The sequence below is a fragment of the Crocuta crocuta genome, unplaced genomic scaffold (genome assembly GCF_008692635.1).
Source record: "Crocuta crocuta isolate KB4526 unplaced genomic scaffold, BGI_CrCroc_1.0 scaffold72, whole genome shotgun sequence".
Lineage (NCBI taxonomy): Eukaryota > Metazoa > Chordata > Mammalia > Carnivora > Hyaenidae > Crocuta > Crocuta crocuta.
The window spans coordinates 4467186-4492363 of record NW_027529427.1 but is presented as its reverse complement, the minus strand read 5'-3'; the positions used below and the strand labels follow the sequence as shown (position 1 = coordinate 4492363).

Sequence of the window (25178 nt, the reverse complement as noted above, 5' to 3'; positions counted from 1 at the left end):
AGCTCCCAGGCAAGCGAAGTTGTGTTTCTGTTGAAATTCTTTCTCATGCATGTCTTCCATTCCGGTCACATGATTGTGCTGAGAACAGCTGGCACCACACATCTCCATCAATGGCGAGGTTATAGCTTTGCTTGGTCTTGTGCTTTGAGAACAAAAATTGAGGAAGGGGAAGAGCAGTATGGAATGGAGACACCAGGCTTAATGCCCCTGTGTGATTTCCAAAGCATATTTTTAAGGCCTTGAGGACCATGTTGTCATCTGTGTTAGGAACACTTAGCTGTTTATGCAAATAGAAAGCTTCATGCTCACTGAACACTCCTCGCCAATGTTTGTCCTGAGATCTTCCCCTCCCACCTCTAAAAGGCTCTTGCGGTCAGTTTCTGTCAACTTATGGGCCATTTATCAGTGCCTCCCTTTATTCCATTTCTGTTCCTATCTTTACCTTAGACTTAAGAATTTCTCTTCCATTCTCAACCTGCTAAGGTACCTTCTTCACATCACTCATGAAGTGCCTGAAACCCCTCCCCTCCACAAAGCTCTCTGGAACACTCAGAAAAAGATCATGATGTCACCTTTCCCGGTCCAAACACAAAACTCCAGACTTTCATCCACAGCATCACTAAAATCCCCAACAGTTAATCATATATCTGTTATTAGCTTAGGGCTTGATATGTCTTCATAGCAGTAATATATAACATCAGAAGCATTTCCCCAATCTTACCATTTCCGTATATTTCATAATACAGTACCATGTGAAAAAAGGATACTTAATATATTTATCTTGATTTCAGAGGCCAAATAGTACCTTTAATTGCCCTGGAGTGAAAACCACTACATTATATGGTGGAAAAGGAAGAAATGGGCAGTAGCATTCACCAAGTTTCCATAAATGAACCCTTACTCCTACCCCCTAACCTCTGGCTGTGCCCCTAACTGTTGGATGTCCACTTAGATTAGTTACAGAACTTCTGTGGGAAGAGTTTTCAGTTCCTCTTTTTGAATGTTTTTATTGATCCCGCTACACCCAACTCCAACTTGACCTTTGATATTATGAACTAAAATAGTCCTTGATACTGCTCTAAAACACCCCTATTTTCCACTTCTGTCTACCTTGCTTTGCATTAGAATCAGTCTCAATGATACTAGTGGTGCCTGGAAGACAATTTTTTTGTTGTAAAAGTAGAATTCCTAGCTTTTTCTTGGTGGGATCACCAGGATCTCTGAAAAAGGATGTGGAAGGTGTTACAATGGACAGTCAGGAGTGGGCGTTGTTTCTTAGGTAGTCATTTCTTTGAGTAGAGAATCAAGACACACTCCATGTTATGGGGAAGCATTTTGTGCATCAGAAGAGTTTCTATAAGTTTCTACATTTAGGTATTTAGGTATACTAACAAGAGTGCTTTATGCTTCTTGGAATCAAGATATACCATCTTATCATGATGTCAAACGTCCTCTATTTCATTTCACTGGCCAGTTACAACATCCATATAATTTGGAATTGATGAAACTATTGCTTTTGTAAATGTCTTTGTTTAATGTAGTCACTACTCACAGCAAATGTGTTACAGATGTTATAAAAATGTTGTAGATGGGAGAAATAAGTGACATGTGGCATCTGAGAAAGTAGGAAAGACAATGGAAAAGGAGGGGCAACATAGCAGAGAAAGAAATGGGCAGGCACATAGTTATAAAAAATGGAATGCAGGAAGTAGAAAAATGGTTAAGGAAGTTGAGAATGCAGGAAGCAGGATGGAGAAATAAAAATGCTGTCTGTCATAATGTTGATGAGCACTAAAATCCTGCCATGTGCTGGTTAGACTAACTTTCCACTGGGCTTGCAAATAAGCACACTATTTTCCCAGCACATGAAATGTTATTAATAGACAAGGGCAAGGCCAGTCATATAGAGAAGATGAGACAGAAGTAAAGAATCTAAAGTGTTTTTCTAACTCGTTTCTTTATCTTCTGATTCTTATAAAACTTTTTAGAAAGAGTACACTAAAAGCAAGTTTTTGAAACAGGAGAATTTAAAAGAATAAGCACGTCTGTCTCATAGGCTTGTTTTTCCACAAAGATTTTCAAAAGAAATCTATATCTGAAATGTATATCTCAATGTCTTTTAGTTTTTGTTTGACAAATAAGGTAAAGGGAAGAGTTTATTTATATGATTAATTAAGTCTTGAACTAGATAGGATTCAAACCTATTGGAAAAGTCAAATGTCTCCATGAAAATGTAATCAGCCATCTCCTACATCAGGTGTCCAGGTAAGAAAGAAAGATTTTTTTTCATAAAGACCTTTTAAGAGTAAATGTATAAGTAAAAGGCTGATCACTAGACTACACGGTATATGAATTTTTGGAAGGTTTCACAGACATACATCATGATTTGATTTGTGGCTTGGATTGCAAATTCTCTTTCTGGGCATCTTTTGCTTGACAGACGCCCAGCACAGCTCAGGTTCCTGGAGAGTCTGGCAGTCTTCTTCCACCAGAGTGTCAGTCTCTAAGGGTTCAGTGCTTGGATGTCAGAGTAAGTGTAGATGATACACGGAAGATCTGGGGGAGCATATTACTAAGTTGATAGAACATTTCTTCAGAAATACTCTGTTAAGAGGTAAAAAGAAAAGTTCACATCTGTTAAATCTTTTTTTTTTTTTTTAAGTTTTAAGTAACTTAAAATATGGAACTAGTCCTGGATATGGAGAGCGGTATATGAAAATTCTCTTTCATGACTGAGTTAACCACATGGTTATGGGCAAGGGGTGTTTTTCTGGCTCTATCTTCTGAGAATCTATGTTGTTTCTGTCAAATAATAAGTTTGATTGCCAGAAAAACCCCTCGATAGTTCTAGTGTAATCAGTAACCAAAGTACTACTAACTTTGCTAAGCTCAATAGAGAATAGAGTCATTTTCTGCTAATGCCCTTTTACATGAACTCTTCAAGATCTATATAACATAAATGTGGGAAAAAAAACAAAAGTTGAGTCAAATATGGTTTTGGCATTAAATAAAAGATCCCTTGAATGGTAGATGCTGACATCTTTGACAATAAACTAAATGACTCTATGGCATCCAAACACTTCTCTTAATATATAGAAAGGTGTTAGCATTTTATTATATTATGTTGAGTTTAGGGCAGTGTGCCTAGCTATATCTAGGAGCAATATTATAGCAAGGATTAAACTGGGGTGGGATCTAGTCACATAACACACCTGTGGTACCAGAAACTGCACTGTCCTGGAAATACCTCCATCCCATGAAGCCATTTCCATCATGAAGCCTAAAACAGAACAACACTTTGCTGAATTATGAATTCTTGTCTTTAAACCTATAAGTCCCTTATGGAAATAAACTGAATTATCATTGTGGGGCTCTGTGTGTGGCCTTTTCAGGTAGCCACTTGTGTGTAGGCGAGGCAAGGCCCAAAGAACAGATATATTTCTACAATCCTTATCTCTCCAGGCCGGAGAGGTTTAACATAATTTTGTCAACATATTCTTACTTACATTTCTTAAGCCCTATTTAGCCTCCACACAATGAAGCTAAGGCAAGTTACTAAAGGTTAGTTGAAGATGCAATTCTATTTTTTTTTTTAAGAAAATAAACAGGCAAATAGAGAGTAAGCAAGCTATAATCAGAGGAAAATATAAATAATATCCAAATATTCCTGTATTTCAAAAGGGCCAGAGATTTGTTTATTTTATGACTAGAAAAAGATAACTAAAAAGTATTTGCTTTTGAAACCACTTTTAACTGAGATACGAGATGACAGAAGTAATGTTCATATTCTTTCTCCTAGGTTGCTTTAGTTTCAATATTTGGTAGTAAGAAATATGGGTCATGTTGTTAAATATAAGGTTATGCTCACCTTTGACACACTTGAACACAAGTTCTGCTCTCCTTAAGCACCATGGTATAGTCATTTCCTAAAAACAGAACCCAAACATATCATGTTTTTAACAGAACTCTGTAAGAAAAAAAAATCATAATTCAATTTATCTATAATGTTGACCATCTACTTTGTGAACAGAATCAGGCAACTATTTGCTAACTGCAGCTGGATTTCTTCTGGTCTTTAGATATAAGTCCTTATGGCTGTTAGGCTGCATTTGTGGAATACAAACCAATTTAATTATCCTAGTAAGTGTAATTAAAAAAATTAAACATACCCTTAAAACTTTCTAGATAATTATTTCCAAAGACAGATGTAAGTGACATAAGGACTGCAACTACTCTCAATTTTAGCATGAATAAATCCATCAAATTGTATTAATATTTGAACAATGCATTAAAATGCTTTTATTGTAGAACATGTTATTATGAAAGTAACAGAAGTAAACATCCCATTCCAGCCATCTACCAAACCAAATGCATTCATTCTTCTACAAACCAAATAACCTCCTACCCCACAGTTCCATTTTAATAAATGACATGAAAAGACATTTTAATGAAAGAAACTATGACTTCATTTTGAAATGTTTCCTGACCAGATATGGGCTTTTCTCCCTACCATTTAAGGAACTAAATGAATTAGAAGTCTTAGAAAGAAGCACCTGTAGAATCTGACCTTCCAAATACCCCACGTACCTTTATTGAATTTAATCATAATGCTGTCAAATTGTCATAATCTCAAAAGGATTCCTATTTACTGTCAGTTCAAAAACACTGAATACATTTCAAAAACCCTGAATATGTAAAACTTGAATACATTTTTAATCTTTCTACTCGGTGCAGTAAATGCAGTACAATAAACAAATTATTTAATAACCAAAGAAAAAAAGAGAGGTTTCTCAGACTTCCCTTGTTTTTGATGACCCTGACAGTTTTGATGAGTCCTGGTCAGGTAATTTGTAGGATGTTTTCTACTGGAATTTGTCTGATGTTTTTCTCATGGTCAGACTAGAGCTATTGGTTTTAATGGGAAGACTACAGAGGTCAGGTGCCATTTTCATACCATCATTTCAAGAGTACACTGTCAACATGATGTATGACAGTAGATATTGCTCTGGATCACCTGTCTGAGGGAGTGATTCTCAGATTTCTCCACTGTAAAGTTACTCCCCTCTCCCACTCCCCAGTCTTTCCAAAACATACTCTTTGGAAAGAAGTCACTCACTGGGAGCAGCACACGCATAAAAGGTAGAGATTTTCACTCCCCTCCCAGAAGAATGAGTATCTACATAAATTATTTGAAGTTCTTCTGCATTGTTTCTTCTCCTTTATTTATTTATTCATCATCAGGATGGACTCATGGATATTTACTTTATTAATTGGTTAGAATTCAATGATTATTAATTATCAACTCTTTTCTCAGTCTTCTATTTTAATTGACATTACTGGCAATAATTCACATTAGTGACCATTCCTTTTTTTTTTTTTTCCATAAAACTCTTCTCACCCCTCAACACAGCTTTTCCTCTATGGGAGAAGGTCAGGAACAAGACAAGGATATCCACTCTCACGACTTTTATTCAACATAGTACTAGAGGTCCTAGCCACAGCAATCACACAAGAGAAAGGAGTAAATGCATTCAAATTGGTAAGGAAGAAGTAAAGCTTTCACTATTTGCAGATGACATAATACTATATATAGAAAATGCAAAAGACTCCACCAAAAAACCACTAGAATAAATTAATTCAGTAATGTTGCAGGATACAAAATCAATCTACAGAAATCTGTTGCATTTTCATATGCTAATAATGAAGCAGCTGAAGGAAAAATTAAGACAAAAATTCTGGGGCACTTGGGTGGCTCAGTCAGTTAAGCGTCCAACTTTGGCTCAGGTCATGATCTCAGAGTTTGTGGGTTTGAGCCCCATGTCTGAGCTGTCAGCTCAGAGCCTGGAGGCTACTCTGGATTCTGCGTCTCCTTCTCTCTCTCTGTCCCTCCTCTGCTTGTGTTCTCTCTCTCTCAAAAACAAATAAAAGAACATTAAAAAAAAAAAAAAAGGAAACAATCTCATTTACAATTGTACCAGAAGCCTTCAGCTAACTCATCCTCAATGGGGAAAAACTGAGAGCTTCCCCCCTGAGATCAGGAACATGACAGGGATGTCCACTCTCATACTGTTGTTTAACATAGTGCTGGAAGTCCTAGCATCAGCCATCAGACAACAAAAGGAAATAAAAGGCATCAGAATTGGCAAAGAGGAAGTCAAACTTTCACTTTTTGCAGATGACATGATACTCTACATAGAAAACCTGAGAGACTCCACCAGAAGCCTACTAGAACTGATCCATGAATTCAGCCAAGTTGCAGGGTACAAAATCAACGCACAGANGATGGAATACTACATGGCAATGAGAAACAATGAAATCTGGCCATGTGTAGCAACACGGATGGACCTGGAGGGTGTTATAATTAGTGAAATAAGTCAGGCAGAGCAGGAGTATCATATCATATGTTTGCATGTATAGGAGGATTAGGAGGAACTTAACGGAGGACCATGGGGGAGAAGAAGGGGGGAAATGGTGGGGGAAAGGGAGAGAGGCAAACCATGAGAGACTCTTGAATGCTGCGAACAAACTGAGGACTGATGGGTATGGGGGGGGAGGGGGGAGATGAGCATGGAGGAGGGCATTTGTGGGGATGAGCACTGGGTGTTATATGGAAACCAACTTGACAATAAACTATTTGTAAAAAACAAACAAACAAACAAAAACCATAAGATACTTAGGAATAAACCTACCCAAAGAGGTAAAAGACCTGTGCTCTAAAACTAGAAAACACTGATGAAAGAAATTGAAGAAGAAGAAATGGAAATATATTCCATGCTCATGAATCAGAAGAACAAATGTTAAAATGTCTATACTACCCAAAGCAATCTACACCTTTAATGAAATCCCTTTAAAATGCCACCAGTATTTTTCACAGAGCTAGAACAATCCTAAAATTTATATGTGTAAATATTTATATATATATATATAAAATGAAACATTCCTCAGCCATAAGAAAGAATAAAATCTTGCCATTTGCAATGACACAGATGGAGCTAGAGAATATTGTGTTAAATGAAGTCAGTCAGAGAAAGATAAATACTATATGATTTCACTCATATGTAGAATTTAAGAAACAAAACAAATAATCATAAGGGGAGAAAAGAGGCAAACCAAGAAACAGATATTTTTAAATAAATTTTTAAAGTTTTCTTTATTTATTTTGAGAAAGAGACAGCATGAGTGAGGGAGGGGGAGAGACAGAGAGGGAGAGAGAGAATCCCAAGCAGGCTCCACACTGTCAGTGCAGAGCCTGAGGCGGGCCTCAAACTCATAAAATCATGACATCATGAAATTGAGAGTCAGATGCTCAACTGACTGAGCCACCCAGGCACTCTTCTTTTTTTTTTTTTCCCCAGTATATTTATTTATTTTGAGAGAGAGAGACTGGGGGAGAGAAGGGGAGGTAGAGGAGTAGAAGAAAGAGAGAGTGAGTCCCAAGCAGGCTTTGCACTATTAGCTCGGAGTCCAATGTGACACTGGAACTCATGAACCGTGAGATCATGGTCTGAGGCAAAACCAACAGTCAGATGCTCAACTGAATGAGCCATCCAGTAGCCCCAAGAAACAGATTCTTAACTATAGAGAACATAGATAGATGTTACCAGATGTTATAGATGGTTACCAGAAGGTAGGTGGGGGGATGGGTTAAATGGGTGATGGATATTAAGGAGAACAGTTATGATGAACACTGGGTATTGTATGTAAGTGTTGAATCACTACATTGTACACTTGAAACTAATATAATACTATATGTTAACTATGTTGGAATTAAAATTTAAGAAGATGGCAACTGTGGTTATAATTGCAGACAATTTCTTTAAAAAGAAAAGGCCATACTTAGACTATTCAACCTGAATCTTCTGATTAGGGTAAGGTTGAAATGCAGAGGTGATTAAGATTTAGTTGGTAGATGTCTTGAAAGGTAGATATCAGAATTATTTTCTGAGTTTATGTACCCATGGGAGAAAATGAAAAGCTATTCTTTACTCTCAAGTATGCACCTCTAAGGTATCCGACCTACTCCTATTAATCAGTTTCTCAGCCATTATCTGAAGGTGAGGAACAGTCTGGCTTTCTTATTTTTCACATTCAAAAACAATGGGCTATGTACATCCACTTTGGGAAACTATCTGGTTGTATATATCAAAGCTAAACATATGCATGCCATGACATCTAACAATTCCACTCCTAAGTATATATCTAACAGAAATATATGTACTAGAATGTTCATAGCAACATTAATCATAATAATTAAAACCTAGAAACGACTCTAAATGTCCATAAATAGTAGAATGGCTAAATAACTGTCTAGTCACACAGTGGAATAATATATAACAATGTGAATGAACAATCTATAACCACAGACAATAATATGGGTAAATTTCACAAAGAAAATTACTGAGTGAAAGAAGCCACATACAAGAGTATGTACTATATGATTCCACTTATATAAACTACAGAAACAAGCCTAAATAATCTATGTTTTTCAAAATGAAAAAAAAAATGGCTACCCTCAGGGAAAGAGTGTGGCTTATGCGACTGGAAGGCGGCATGAAGGTGGCTTTTTGGGTGGTGGTAATATTCTGTTTTATGATCTGGATATTGGTTACATGGGTGTTTAGTTTGCGAAAATATGCGTTATATGCTAATGTATACTTTTCTATATGTGTAATATATTCTAATACAAATTTAAAACAACATCTTCATCAACCACAATACCTGAAACCTAAGTCCTAAATTATTCAGCCAGTTAACAGTAAAAAAAATAGAAGGAAATCAGGAACTCTGGATTCTTGGCTTACAGATTAATTCTACATCTATTAGGTTAGATTGGTTCCAGTACCTTCAGGTCACAAAGATCTATAGAGATAAACTGGTAAAATCAGGATGTCTTTCTACTCACTGATAGATTGTTTGTTCCCTCCCTTTAAAAAAAACAAAAACAAAAACAAAAAAAAAACCCACTGTAGTTAATTGCTACAGCTCTACCACAGAACATGGGCTGTTTCAGACATCATCGTCATTACTGTACACACACTAAAATGTGGTAACTGAGTGTCTAGAAACTGTTTGTTAGAGGAAGTAAACAACACTTGAAAATGCTTTGGGACCCTTGCATGAAACCCAAAACAAAGATTAAGTCTATATCCTGTGCAGTGTTGTCTGAGTTTGTAGAATAAACCTCCTGACCCGAATGGATGTTTAAATACAACAAATGGGAGGATCGTGGCTCAATATACTTTTGTGAATTAAAATGGACACTTTGGAAACAAACTTAATGTCCTGCAGCTGGCTGTCCCGATTTAAAACATGTAACTTTTGTAACATTGTGGGAGAGGGAATGCTAGTAGTATCAGATGTCTGGAAGTAAATCCAAACTTAGTGACTTTAGGAAATACTGTTTTTGAGGTTGTTTCCCACCTACATATAACCATTTTTATAAACTGGTTAACCAGGACTCCAGCTGCAGGAATGTTTGGATGTTTCCTTGCAGCTGGAATTCATCACAAACTTTGTGTTATTCTCCAAAGACTTTTATAGATGGACTAGTTAGTGACGATAACTTAACAGTGGCTAAAAATTCCTGATGGAACTAAAGGTTTATAAAGCTACAATTGAAAAAATCCCAAAGAAGCCACGTTTGTCAATCTCTCCTGATACCATATTAGGTATGACTGAGGCTACAGAAGTGAGTGGAATGAGAAAATTAGGCAGTCTGATGCAGATCCCATAGGATGGAGCCAGAATTCTCTTAATTGAAACAAGGTGATAAAAATAAAAATGGGTTGTAAGTGGCAAATCATTTAAAATCACCTCATCTTGCCTGGAATTGATTGTGTGTGTGTGTTTACATAGGGTATTGCATTTAAAATGAGGTCTTTGCTAATGAGTCTAAGTGTTTTGCTCTAATGGTAGCATTTATACATATCTTTTATCGTGGGAAATACCTTTGAATAATCAATGGCCAAACTTCCTTCCTAACATTCATGATTTGCATTAGGTCATTTTTCTTTAAAAAAAAAAAAAAAAAAAAGAAGCCATCTCAAAACCAGCAGGCACCAAGCTGACAACATGGGCCTTTCATCTCCAGGCTGGCCACTGGCTCTCCCAGGAGGACTTGCCTGCGTCCATTGTGCTGAAGCTGCTTTGTTTCTCCAGACTACTGAAAGTTGAACTTTTAGTCTTTGTGTTCTCTCTTCAGCTTATCCCCTCTAACCAGTTTGTATGTGGATGAGAAGCAAAACAGGAAAGAAAGCAGTCATGGAAAGATTTTTTTTCTTCAAAATATACAATAATACACTGTACATAATAACATGAATGAATGGTTATGCCACATTTTAATTGTAGAAGCTAATACTTGAACTGTCCAAAGAGCATCCTCGAGAGATTAAACTTATTTATTTTGAGAAAAAGAGAGAGAGTGGGAGGAGCACAGAGAGAGGGAAAGAGAGAGAATCCCAAGCAGGCTTTGTACTGTCAATGCAGAGACCGATGTGGGGCTCGAACTCACAAACCAAGTGTGACATCATGACCTGAGCCCATATCAAGAGTTAGACATTTAACCAACTGAGCTAGTCAGGTGCCTCCCCCCCACCTCCAGGAATGCAAACTAATTTTAATATTAATTGTGTAAGCCAAATATAAATACAGAGAGAAATCTAATGCCACTTAAGAAAATGGAGGAAGAGGGAGAGAAGAGGGAGGAGTAAGGGCACATGCCTTATTTGAAGCTAAAGATGACTATTTTCTCATTTATGTACTGTAGGATAATCCTAGAATTCTCTGAACATAAATAGTTAAGGATTATTTTTTCGCTTGTATATCATCTGTCACTCAATGCTAGTAACCAGAGAGGAAATACAAAGGTCCATTACTTTTTTTAAAAAAGTGCTTTTAAAATATAAAGTGGATTTAATTATTATTACATAATATTAAGGGTTAACATATTTATAAAATTACAGTATCTGTGTATCTGCTTACCTCGGACATATCATGCACCAGCAAGAGAGGTATGCTTATTGTTGTGATGTCATGGGTGCAGCAAACCTTGAGTATATTTCGGAGTCCCATAATGGCAGGATCTCGAGCAGTGATGTTTCCCGACTTCACATTGTCATCCACACAAAGGTGGAAAGCAACATGTATTTCAGAGAGATTAGAATGCCGTGTAATGTAAAATTCTCCTGTGAACACCAAATGCAATCATGATTTTCAAATGTATAAATTGCTTTCAGCAATAGGCTTTATAAATAACTATAATTAGGGAAGCCCATGAGCTGAACTAGTAGAGGTATATCAGAAACCTATGTTGAGCTCAGGAAACAAATATGGTCACTGCTCCTTAATTCTTGGAAAGAAGGTGATGAAAAAAGAAAAAGACAATAGCAAATTTTGCATTAGGTTCATAAGTTGGTATGAAGTGATCACCAAGAAGTAAGTAAATCAAATGAGTACTCACCTCTACTTTGATGTAAATGCTCAAAATGTCCTACTCAACTCAAAGTGAGTATGTAAAAACAGGTTGCTGGATTACCTGTCTTGTCCATACCCTAAAGCAGCAATTCTCCATCTCAGTTTATGGATCTAATCTCCCTCTAGGTAGTTAGTGGCTCAGGACAGAAACATAGAAATTGCCTTAATTACTTTCTTTATCTCAATATCTATTCCCTAATCTACAACATACTTCGTCATCAACTACTTTCAGTAATATCTCCAACAATTATCTCAAATCTGAGATACTCAATTTATTGCTATTACCCTAGCTCATGCTACCATCATCTCTCACCTAGGATTTTGTTGTAGCTTCTAATTAATCTCTCTGCTCTCAGTCTTGCCTACCTACAAACCATTTCCACATTTGTGGCCAAAACAATTTCAATATAAATCACATTATACCACTCACCTACTTAAAATCATCCAACAGGCTCACACTTCATTCAGAAAAGGAGACAAGCCCCTCACTGAGGTTTACACAGCCTGTATGATCCGGACACTGTCCATCTGTCTGACATCCTCGTCTCACCCTCTCCTCCTGCCCAGCCACACAGGCTTTTGTAAAGTTCTTCAAAACGTAGAACTTGTTCCCAAATCAGGGCTACCTCATTGAAGTTTCCCCCCAAGACTCTTATATGGCTGACTTCTTTTCACCAGTGATGCCTCAGATCAAAGGTCACCTCCTCAGAGAGATCTTCTTTGACTATCCTGTCTGGTAGGACACTTCTCACATATTCCCCTTTACCTTGTTCTGTTTTATTTTCTTCTTGGCACTGAAATTCTTTATTTGTTTGAGATTAATTTAAAGAGACCATTGTTTACGCTCAACGACTATAGGGAATTTTTCTATCTTGTTTAATGTTCTATCTCCAGCATATACAACAGCTTCTGGCACATAGGAGGTACCTAATAAATATTTGTTGAATGACTGGATGAACAAATGATTACAGACTGAATGCTGGAGCAGCATTTATCAAACCTCAAAATCCATGCTTCTGATATCACTATGTTTTCTATGGAGCCACACTAGCTATCCCCCTGTACATTCTGCAGTTTCTGTCAAAATAAATATATACAATATATAAGCATATGGAGAATATGTTTTTACAAATACACATGCCTTGGAAATTCTGATGTGAAATTCTGGTATAAAAATTGTAGGAAAGCTTTGCTCTTTTAGTACTACGCTTCCATCACCAACCCATGCCGTCACAAATTCTGCTTCCACCTGCTTCAATGTCATTACCTTAGGATTTTACTTATCATGTGTATGCTTAAAAGTACCTGATATACTTTAGCACAGTGTTTACTCATTTGTAGTTACCAGTGTTGGTAAGTGATACCTCTGGATGCCAGTGACAGATCCCATGCAAAGGTCTTTTATTTCCCCCTTTGGACTTAACTACCCCCCCAAAAAAGGGGGGGGAGGGGGTAGAAAGGAAAATTGTGTGGTGCAAAGTATAGTTGTAATTTCCTTGGAAGGCAACACAAGAGGCAGAGTGCTTATCCGAAACCTGGTAGACTGTATGAGACGATATCCTTCTGGGCCCAGTGAAGTGCATTCCTCTTCAACTCCTACTGATAATTTAGATGAGGGAAGTAGCAGTATTAAATATGGGCTATGGTCCAGCAGTGAGGCAGATGACTTAGTGAACAAGTCAGGTGCTCCTAATCCCCAAATTGGCACTGCTTTCTTTGACCTTACATGACTTGTCTCTTGGCCTCATTTTACCCAGTAGTGAAATGGGGGTCATGGAGCTGGCAGTGGTGATCAAAATAAGATGATACACAAGAAAAAGGATTAGGTTGGGTGTTAAGAAGATCTGATTTCTAGCACTTATTGGCTGAGTTGATCTTAGGCAAATAAATTCAATTTATAGATCCTCTGTCTGTACTTGGTGTAAGAAATGCAAAAAAAAAAAACTTTGCTTACAAAGTTGTTGTGGGAATTAGAGGATATACACTGTAAATACTCAGGCAATGATCAAACAAATCTACTGGTGAAAATACATAAATAAAAATGTTTTCCTTTGCAACTCAAAAACTTAAAAGCATGTGAATTGGATCTTCATCTCCTGTAAACTTTCTGGCTGTGCAGGCATCCCCTAACTAAATGGAAATTCATATGCTGTCAGTATGTCTAACTGAATAGTTTGACACTCCTTTCTAATGCGGAATATGACATAGCCTCCTGATTTGGTGGTAATAATGCAATACTAACTTACAGGCTTTTCCCAAAAAGGATCAAGGAAGGAAATAAATATAGCAAGAAAGGAGTAAGTTGAAAAAAACCCCACACATCAGGACCTCCGGAATAGATAATAAGATTGGCACATTTTAAGAAAGCCACAAAATATGGATGATTTAAATTATGGATCTGTGAAGAGAAATACAATAAATCCTGTCTCAATGAAGGTATTTTTAGACAGAGAGGAGGACAGTTTCCTGTTCCACAAAGTGGAGGAAACAGCGTGTGGTGATGCAATCCTGCCTCTAACATTACCCACGAAGGTAGGATATCTGAAGGTGGGAGGAAATTCGGAAGCTGATGACCACAAGCTGACTGACTGAGACCGACAAGATGAATACCAGAAAGGGGTGTGCTATTTGCTTACATTAAATGGAATGTGACCTACATGCAGAAAAACTGGGGCAGAAAATGTGAGGAAACAACTTATTGAAGAAAACATAAACTTGGAAAGATTAAAAGCTTTTATACGATTTCATGCTCGTAAGATATGCCTTCCTTGTTATATCCTGTCATACAAGCATTACCAAGGATTATCAGAACAAATTCAATCTGGGAGAGGATCAAGAGCCTGAATTTCCAGTTGATAAACAATTTATCCAAAAATAATAAAGAAAATCAAAGAAATGGGACACAGGAAAATTTATGGGGAAGTGGAAGTAAGAAGGGTTCTAAATTATATGACCCATGTGTTGTCGACAAGTTCAACTGTTTACATCTCTAGTATTGTTTGTATTTCAGAGGAAAAATGACTTCTTGGTTCATTTAAGAAACAATGTGTAACAGAAGAAATTTAAAATAGCAAATATGACTAAACTTTTGCAATTGTTTGAACAATTTTTCTTCTTTGGATCTAGAAAGTACTAGTATGAGAATAAAGATTTAAATTGCAGAACATCTGTGAAAGCATACTATGTAGATACAATGTTGTTTCAAAGTAATACGTTGACAAACTTTTTACAAGAACTTATATTTCAAATCACAAAAAAAGTCAAATGATTTTCATGCATGTAATTCTTAGAAAATTGCAATTTCAAATAAAATACCACTTACCAGGTAAAATATTTAAATAGTTTCTGTCAGCATTTTTAGCCTTATCATCACTTCCTCCATTTCGGTTTCCAGAATCTATTCATAAGATAATGCAATGTGAAAGAACATAACAACATATGAGAACACATTACTTCTACTGCTCCCCAGTCAATCACAATAACAGCAAAAATATACTAAAGATAGGTAGGTGCCAGGTATTCTGACATGTTTTACATGCATAGTCTCATTTAACTCTTACAAAAACCCTAAAACCACAACCTTACAAGGTAGGCACTATTACTGTCTTCATTGTATATGTGAAGGAATAGGGCTTACATAAGTAACTTAACCAAAGATTCACAGTTAAGTGGTAGAACCTGGCCTTGAACTCACATACTCAGAGTCCAAACCCTATGGTCCTAACCACATTAGACTTGCCAGCACCCTACTTTCCATCTGGGAGGCTCAGGGCACTAAATTAACTACACATAAAACAACTTTGTTAGATAGTTGTAGTGTGGCCATCTTTATTTTTAGATTCTGAGTCACTGGTGTTGATATAACTTGTCCAGGACTCCAAGCAAATGGCTAGTAGTACCAGGAATCACTTGATATACAGCCCATTCTGCAATCTGTTACTTCTTACCCATACCATGTACAATTTATTGCAAACAGATATGTGAGATGTTGTTTTAAATGGAATATTTTTTTTAGGTATTCAATAGTTAATCTTTCTAGAAGGCATGACATTATTTAGAAGGATAAATATTGGTAAAATAAGATATATTGCAATTGACCATACATTATTATACTTGGACATAAATTATTTTACACACGTACATCTATTTTTAATAGGCTTCTTTTAAATTCAGATGTATCAGGGTGACTGGGTGGCTCAGTCAGTTAAGTGTCCAACTTCAGCTCAGGTCATGATTCTTGCAGTTTGTGGATCGAGCCGCGCGTTGGGCTCTGCGCTGACAGCTCAGAGCCTAGAGGCTGCTTTAGATTCTGTGTCTCTGTCTCTCTCTCTGTCCCTCCCCTGCTCAGTTCTGTCTCTGTCTCTCTCTCTCAAAAATAAATAAATATTAAAAAAGAATTTTTTAAAATCCAGATGTATCTTCTATCACAACTCAAAAATGCAAAATGAATATTAGCATTCAAAGCAGCTATCTTTAAAAAGGTGTCTGTATATTTCAATTAAATACAAAACTATTTTGAATGGCTGCCAGCATCAGAAAATCACTTGAAACCAGTCAGAAGCTCAAAAGGGTAAATTGAAAATAGCAAGGGAAATTATGCTTTCAAAAATGTTCTGAATGAAAGTAACTTCATATTTTTACCTAGTCACTACTTTGAATAATTGATTTATGTAACTGTATCTTGCAAATGCATCTATTTTATAAACAGAGGTAGAGAGAGGCAGAGAGAGGAGGTTCTGTGTTGTCAAACTCCAAATTTAATGCAACAGTCTGTTTCTCATACAGAGCCATGCAATTAGTAGGCCTTGAATGAATGTCTGATTATAGCACAGAAAACAAAAGAAATGATAAATAAGGACTCGAATAATTTTGTTCACATGTGGTATGAAGAGACAATTCCTACTAAGTGAATAAGAGAGAACAATTCATAGTCTATTCTCCTCTCTATGTGTTCATTAACACCTTGCAATACAAAGAAAATGACTATTTTTCACTTCAAAAAATGTATATAAAATGTGCACAGAAAACTAAATTGCTTTTGGCTTGTTTTAATGGATTATAGAAATATAAAGACTCTAATATAAACAAAACTATGGAGTACCTTAGAATAAACAGGTACTTGAGTACCAGGATGTAAACGTGTAAAACAAATACGTGGGCATGCACAGAAAAGGAAAAAACAGAGAAAGTGTTTTCACAGAACTCTTCTATGACAACATGTGGGTTCCTTTAAGAAAGTTGTCTTTTATAAACCTACTTGTTTCACTGACTCACTTAAACCACAAAATAGTTGCTTGAACAAGGGCAAAATAATACCATGATTTATACACATTGCCTTAACCGTATGTGGTTTGAAAACTTCCTGTCATTTGCTGCACACTTGGTATCTCTCATAAATATACTTAGAATCCTCCTCCTTCACCCACACCTGTCATGATCTCAATCTTCATGCTTTTAGTCACTACTAAGAATAATATTAAAATGTGTCTGATCACATCATTGCTAGTTTGAATGAGATGGAGTATGAAGATGGTAGAAAAATACGAGGACCTACTGGAACTTTCTGGAAGGTCCTTTGTTAGGATGCATTTCTGTAGGATTGCCTAACACTTGGTCTGGCTCTGTCACGTGAAACACACAGTGCCACAACAAAGCCACAGTTACCTAGAGTGGGAATAGAAGCTGGTGGTGCTGCTATGGAGGGAACCTGCTAACACTATCAATATTATAAATGTATGTCCCCTTTAACACAGTAATTTCACTTTAGGAGTCTATTCCCCGAGATATGCTCACACATGCACAATACATGTGTCATGTGATTCATGCATTATAATTTATAATAGCAAAAACACTGGGACAGATTAAATGTCTATCATGGAAATGATTAGTAACTGGATACTTTGCAACGGGCTACTACTATGCAGCAGTGAAAAGGTATAAAGATTCTCTTTAAGCACTGATATGATATGATGGTCAAGATATTCAGTAAAAAAAAAGCGAAGTATGGAAAAGTGTGCAGGGAAGGATGCCATTTATGTAAAAGGGAAAAAAATACACACATACGTGCACTATTGTATACATAGATGTATGTCTGGAAGATACAAGGCAGCACTGGCCGCCTCTGGGGTGGGAAATGAGTAGATGATGGACAATTACAAAGATTTTCACCGTATGCTCTTTTTATAGTTTGAGTTGTGCATCCTGAGACTGTTTTACCAATTTAAGAAATGATTAAAAAATAAAACATTTTTTTTTAAAAGGTCTATTGAATAAATATGGAAACTATAGTGAATGCTTATCAAAGTAAGTCTAGAAAGCTACACTCTAGCATCAGGAGAAAGGGAGAAATTCTACAATGTATATGGGAAGAGGAACAAAGACAGCAAGCAAAGATAAAACAGTACACCTTTGCTTACTACAAAACATAAAACATATGAACAAAAAGTACTATACTGGTTTCTTTTAAACACTGCAGCTGCAAAACAAACCAACAAAAAAGACATTCAAGTACATAAGCAGATTTAAAAATTTGACCAGTCATACTTTAAAAACTTGCCGTTTCAAAAAAGAGTTTTTATAAAAAAAATACACGGGCAATTATAAAAAAAATAAATTAAAATGAGTATGCATTCCAGTCGTATAAGAATGTGNATGGAGGAGGGCACTTGTGGGGATGAGCACTGAGTGTTATGTGGAAACTAATTTGACAATAAACTATTTGTTAAAAAAAAAAAAGAATGTGTATTGTTATTTTATGCCTATTACATAATATGAAATGTCTGAAAAATAAAAAAATAGAGCTTACACATATTTTTATGAATATTACCCTTATATTTAGTTCTTAACTAAATGAACTTATGATGCCAAATTAACTTATAAAGAAACCACTTTTAAAACTTCTAGTTTTCAATTAAAAAACAGAATCACTCTGTAATTTAAGATTTTTTTTACCCCATCTTTCCTGAAGTTTATGAATAGAGATCTTATACAGAAAGATGCCATGAACATTTTCTATAGCTTTAAAAATAATTTCCCAAAGAGTTAGAAAGGATGTTCTGTTTTTAAATTTTTAATGTTTTATTTATTTCTGAGAGAGAGAGAGAGAGAGACAGAATTGAGCAGGGGAGGGTCAGAGAGAGAGGGAGTCACAGACTGAAACAGGCTCCAGGCTCTGAGCTGGCAGTCAGCACAGAGCCCAACGCGGGGCTCGAACCCACAAACTGTGAGATCATGACCTGAGCCGAAGTCAGACGTCCAACCAACTGAGCCACCCAGGCACCCCAGAAAGGATGTTTATATTGTGGATAAATATTAAAAAAGCAGGACATAGTTCTGGACATAGTCATTTTTTTAAAAGAACAATCAAAAACAATTCTTATAATTGACATCCTGCTAGCTAAGAGGAATCAAAGACAAAATGCATAAAAAGTATATATTTTGTGCTACTATTAATTCTATGACTTCAAAACATAGTAATTAATGTCCATTTTAGAGATAGAGAACTTGGATCAAAAGATCACTGGGGTGCCTATGTGGCTCAGTCAGTTGAGTCCGACTTCCAATCAGGTCATGATTTCAGGTTTGTGAGTTTGAGTCCTATGCTAGGCTCTGTGCTGACAGTGCACAGCCTGCTTGGTTTTCCCTTCTCTCTCTGCCCCTTCTCTCCTCCATGTGTTCTCTCTTTCAAAAAATAAACTTAAAAAAAAAAGATCACCAACTTTACACTGAGTGCTTATTTCAAGTATAATTATGAGGGAGAAGAAGGGGGAAAATAGTTGGAGAGAGGGAGGGAGGCAAACCATGAGAGACTCTTGAATGCTGAGAACAAACTGAAGGCTGATGGGGGTGGGGGGGAAGAGAAAGGAGGTGATGGGAATGAGGGAGGGCACTTGTGGGGATTAGCACTGGGTGTTATATAGAAGCCAAGTTGATAATAAACTATTTAAGTAAAAATAAAATAAAAATAAAAACAAAAAGTTTTTGCTAAGGCTATTAAACAAAATCATGCAAAAAAGAACATTTAGAACATAATTCAAGCTTCTAATGATCCTATATTTGTTCTTAATTTCTTTCCTCCACTTTTCCACCAAAACAACTTTCTATATTTTAATAATGGCCAATATGCTATTAGAGTGCTTAGGGACAGAATATACTGAAAGTGAAATTTTGAAAAATTTTAGTTTACTGACCATGTGATTCTTTCAACTTACTCCTTCGTTGGGTTCTAGCATAAAGTACCACCTGCTGGACAACTTCCAGTTGCTCTTCAATTCGGGGAAAATGGAAGTCAGTACATTCTTGGCAAACTGTGGCAAAATCTAAGGGACCCAAAACATTTACAAACTTCTAAAGGTGGGCTATCAAATATTTAGTATTAACTTATAGACAATGAGAGCTAGCAGAAATAAAATATAAAATTCACAAGAATGATTTCTTATACTTTTCCTTTCAATAATTATGTTTTAGGTTAGGGTACAGCAATTTTGGTTGAATCAGAAACTTAATCCCTCAATCGCTCAAAAGAGTAAACAACTAATAAACAAGGAAATTTTTACATAATTTCAAACGTTCTTTAAGTAATAGATACTTCAATCATAATCAAGTCCCCAAAAGTGCTAAAAAATACAAGAAAGTTCTCATATGTATCGTGGGAAGTAAACTCTATTCAAACTTCTTTAAAAAGTTATATGGTTGAATATACTTTATATATTTAAAATTTTTTAGATAATCATAAAAAGTGAGTTGTACAGAAGGAACACTGATTTTTACCTAGCACATTTCAGAAATAGGCTATCTTAAAAAAAAACAAAGAAGAGAAGACAAAGGGATGAACCAAAATTCACTGAGCCAGGATCTGCTTCTACCCTGAATACTATGTATATATTGATTATTCTTTTTGTTATGCCTTGAAGCAAGAACCCTATAAAAGCATTACTTATGAGATAACAGAATTTTAAGAACATGTAAATATCCTGAAGCACTTTACCCATGCTGAAGTATGAAAGAAATCTAAAATAGCCACGGCTGTGGATGTGTGTTGCTTGGCTACTAGAATCCTAGGGTTAACTACAATTTTTGTTTTTCCATAATCCCTTTCTTTGTAAGAATGATATTCAAAGGAGAAACTTAATGAAATAAAAATGCAATGTTAACTTACCTCTCTTAATACCACTATATGAATTGATTCGATTGTCTACGAGTAAAACCAGGCCACAGAGAGAGGTGGAATAAAGTGACAGTGCAGTCTGGAGTCGATGGAGTTTCACGCCGCTTCGGTGATTTCTTTTGTGCTTACAGAAGTCCAGCATATCTGCTCTCAGCAATCTCAAATTATGCATGGTCTTCAACTGGGCTCCTAGGGGGTGGGCAACAGTCCCAGAAAGAAACTTAGACAGCTGCAAAAATCCAGTATAACAGGATGCAAATCTCTATGGCAGGAATTCAGATAAGTCTGTGCTACAAATAATTAGAAATAGGCCTTAAAATTTCCCATCTTAATAACTATTTAAATTTCACCTTTGTTTTTTTAAATATTTTTTCAAGTTTATTTATTTATTTTGGGAAGGAGGGGCAGAGAGAGGGAGAGAGAGAATCCAAGCAGGCTCTGTGCTGTCAGCGTGGAGCCTGATGTGGAGCTTGATCTCATGAACTGTGAGACTGTGACCTGAGCCAAAATCAAGAGTCGGACACTTAACCGACTGAGCCACCCAGGCGCTCCTCAGATTTCTATTTATAAAAGGTAATATATTAGCTAAAACAGAAAGTATATAGCCAACAAACTTTAGGAGTAGGACATCATTTGTAATTAAAAATAACATGAGTACAGTCTTCTCATATGCTGGGGAGTTTTCTCTTATAGCATAAGAAAAAGCTTTACAAGTTACAATAAATTACACCTGCAAAAGATGAGTCCACTTACCTAAGTGAATGGTAAAACTTTCTTCCAATTTTCTCTGCTCCTCATAAATCCTTCCATTTGCTTCTACGGATTCTCTGAACTGACTTGGTTGAACTTTAATTTCCTCACTGCAATTAACAAAATTAGAGTGCTTTTTTTGTCTCTTTGTCAAGAACTTTTCTTGAAGGAAAGAAAGCTTTGTAATGAAATGAGGCAAAGGGAAAGCTGAAAGTACAACTTAACCTATTCCTAAACTTATCCTTAACCCATGGTAACAAGTAAGAATCATGAACACCAACAGGTTTTAAAATTCCTACCTGTTCTTTCATTTCCTTACAGCAAGTAATGCATATTATTCTTTCCAGTCATTACAATATCAGCTCATGTATTGCCATTGACTATTCCTCGGTGGTCTAAGAAAATGATTAAATGAAGTGATTAACTTACTACTTTAAAATGGCATATTTACAAAATATATATAATATATCCTACATCAGGGTTGGCTCTAGGCAAAACTAAAAAAAGGTGAAGTGACAGAAAAAAAAATTAAAAATTAAAAAGTCAAATAAAAGGAATAATAAAAAAATAGAAAGTTCGTTTTGATGTATTCACATTCTCTATTTTTTTAAAACCATTTCCTGCTTTTTCCCCCTGCCAACATTTTCCTCCCATTGAAGAACTTCTCTCTTTGCTCTACTCCCTTCTTGTGTTTGCTGGAAAGGTTTCCATGGAGGCACTCAATAACTGCACAACTGTAAATTCAAATTTCATGGTATGTGGAAGATGATATAAGTCTATAATAGTCATCCTGGACTACATTTTTAGGGTTGTTCCAAACAGTCTCATTAGTCTCACTGATTGACTTCATTAGTATATATGGCAAATTTAAACCTAAAAAACTGATATTGACAAAACATCTTCACCTTAGGATGTAAAAAGCCAAAAGAGACGTTTCACCCACTCTAACAAGAAACAGCTGGATAATCTATAAAATCATAACTTGTAATATGGATACCAATCAATTCTAAAGTGCAACACACCCCTCCAAAGACAGACAGAAGACACAGTTTTCATTTTTGGCACAACGTGTTGAAAATGAGTTGCTGCAATGTAAGGAGATAAGAAGAAATGGCTAAAATTTTAATGAATTCTTAAAGGCCACGTGTGAGCTAGCATGTAAATTATGAGCCTCAGGCACAAGGGGAGCTTTCATGTACTTGCAAACTTCTCTTTCATCAGCCTCCACCAAGTGTTTCCGAGAAAACACTGGAGGCCGTGGAGGAGATAAGAGAGCCTCCTTGGTGGCACAGGGAGAAATGCTGAGAAATGCCCCACACCCAAGCCCTAGATACACACAGCCTGCCCAAGACTGAAGCTGGACAAAGACAATGGAGACCTACTTCCCACCCCCAATATGAGCCTAGCAGCACATCACGAACAACAATAGTCTACTCGTGAGGGGTAAGAGCAACAGCATAGGAAGAGACCTCATGCTGTGGCACAGGCCTGCAAAGACTGTTGAAAGCTGAGGATGGAGCAGAATGGCAGGGGAAAACCCTCTAGAACCCAAAGCTCCACTACAAATACAAAGTGGCAGCAGCTTACTATTGTAGAATGAAGCCTGTGGTATCATTGAAGGAAAAAAACCAAACTCAGCTCAACTGCTGACTAGATTGGAAGGACCTTCACATTAATGGCCTGTTCGTTTCGGGACATAAATATTATCTACCTTAGTCTCTTCTTTACTAATACACATAATACCCAGCATTTATCTTTTAAAAGAGAGAGAGACACACACAAAAAGCCAGCAAAAGAAATAAATAATCCATTGTCAAGAGATAAAACAATCAACAAACAGACTGAGAGACGACCCTCGTACTGAGCCTAAAAGAAAAAGACTTTTGGGGCACCTGGGCTCAGTTGGTGAAGCATCCCACTCTTGATTTCGGCTCAGGTCATGATCTTACAGTTCGTGAGATCAAGCCCTGCACTGGACTCTACACTGACAGCATGGAGCCTGCTTAGGACGCTCTACCTCCCTCTCTGCTCCTCCCCTGGGCTTGCTCGTGTGTTCCCTGTCGCTCTCTCAAAATATAGAAATTAATTTAAAAAAGGAAAAAAAAAGACTTTTGCATAACAATGATCAATACACTGTAATATCTACTGGAAAACAACACACAAGGATGCAGAAAGAATTTAAGCAGAGAGAGAAAGGAAATTAAAGTGTTAGAAATAAAAACATGATATCAGATTGATGATCACAGATATTAACTCCTTTGGCAGGCTCATCAGCAGACCAGCAACTCATTTTATGCCATCGTTACCCAGATGCCAAAACCAAATGAAGATATTATAAGAAAAACAAAACTATATGCCATTATATATATAAACATATTTATTCATTATTTTATAGTAGACATATTCAGTTATATTTATATTTTCATACGTAGTGTGTCTGAAATAATACATTACGACTTGGGGCCGCCTGGGTGGGTCAGTTGCTTAAGCGTCTGACTCCGTCTCAGGTCAGGATTTCACAGTTTGTGAGTTTGAGCCCCATGTCGGGCTCTGTGCTGACAGTGCAGGGCCTGGAGTCTGTTTCAGATTCTGTGGCTCCCTCTCTCTCTGCCCCTCCCCTGCTTGTGCTCTGTCTCTCTATCAAAAATAAATAAACATTAAAAAATTTAAAAATACATTATGACTTACACATATACATTTTAACTATAAAATTTCTAAAATACAACTGATGAATGAAAACTACTCATAAATAAAGCAACATGAATAAGTCACAAAAGCATTATAAGTAAAAGAAGCAAGACCCAAAACTGCTATGTAACAGTTTGATTTTATGTATGAGACATTCTGAAAAGAATCAAAACTGCAGGGACAGAAATCAGAGCAGGTTGACAAGAGCAGGGAAAGAGAAAGGAATGAGCTATAAAGTTATGAAATTGAAATGCTTATCTTGGTTGCAGTGATGATTTCATGACCAGTTAAGTTTGTCAAAACTCATCAAAATGTAAATTCAAAAGACAAAAATTTTAATTTATATAATTTGCCCTTCAATAGACCTTTTTTTTTCTAAAGAGAGAGAGAGAAAGTATGCGCAGGGAAGGGGCAGAGAGAGAGAGAGAGAGAGAGAGAGAGAGAATCTTAAGCAGGCTCCATGCCCAGTGTGGAGCCCAATGTGGGGCTTGATCTCACAACTATGAAATCATGACCTGAGCCTACATTAAGAGTCAGATGCTTAACTGACTGGGCACCCCAATAGAGATGACTTTTTTTAAAAAGCAAAAAGTGGCTAAAAAAAATACCACTTTAATCAATTTCTTATAGAAAATCTATATGGAGTTGTGTTGAAAACAGGTTTCTGCTGCCCAAGGAAACCCCTACTGGAAAGAAAAGCAAAACTATCCAAGTCACATTAAAAACATTTTTTCTTAGGAATATTTAGCTTTTAAAAGCACCAGCAGCTAGAAGTCAATAGGTGCAATATAGAACTGATTCTATAAATTAAATTTCTGAAACCATAGCCGCAAAATGAGACATAATGTTTATAACAAGGGACTTTCTCAGGTTCCTGAAATCAGGGATCTCCACATTTCTGACCATGACATACAGCATATATTTTACATTTTGGCTTAATACATACATTTATTTATAGGAAGCTTCATGCAGGATGTGCTCTCATATCTTCCACCTATTCTACTCTATTCTCTTCCATTCCATTTTATTGTTATTTTTAAAAGTATGATTAGAAAGTAAAGAATCTAGAATGATCCTAACAGATTGAAACCAGCAGTTTGAG

General features: G+C 36.4%; 1 protein-coding gene across 3 annotated transcripts in view; it reads right to left on the bottom strand.

Moving 5' to 3' along the window:
- Window positions 1–1514: 1514 nt before the first annotated feature.
- Window positions 1515–25178, bottom strand: part of FERRY3 (FERRY endosomal RAB5 effector complex subunit 3) — a 45548-nt gene continuing 21884 nt past the window's right edge. Inside the window, exons 1-9 of one of the 3 annotated variants that reach the window (XM_077759168.1) lie at window positions 21688–21753; window positions 21392–21498; window positions 20630–20827; window positions 19662–19790; window positions 14795–14869; window positions 10981–11183; window positions 3869–3926; window positions 3213–3280; window positions 1515–2604 (exon numbers count right to left, since the gene is read on the bottom strand). In XM_077759168.1, coding sequence (XP_077615294.1) covers window positions 2512–2604; window positions 3213–3280; window positions 3869–3926; window positions 10981–11183; window positions 14795–14869; window positions 19662–19790; window positions 20630–20810 — 807 coding nt within the window. In that variant the 5' untranslated portion in view covers window positions 20811–20827; window positions 21392–21498; window positions 21688–21753 and the 3' untranslated portion in view covers window positions 1515–2511. Of the gene's footprint in view, window positions 2605–3212; window positions 3281–3868; window positions 3927–10980; window positions 11184–14794; window positions 14870–19661; window positions 19791–20629; window positions 20828–21391; window positions 21499–21687; window positions 21754–25178 lie in introns of those variants that run through there. The other 2 variants (XM_077759167.1, XM_077759169.1) reach the window with 2 other exon arrangements.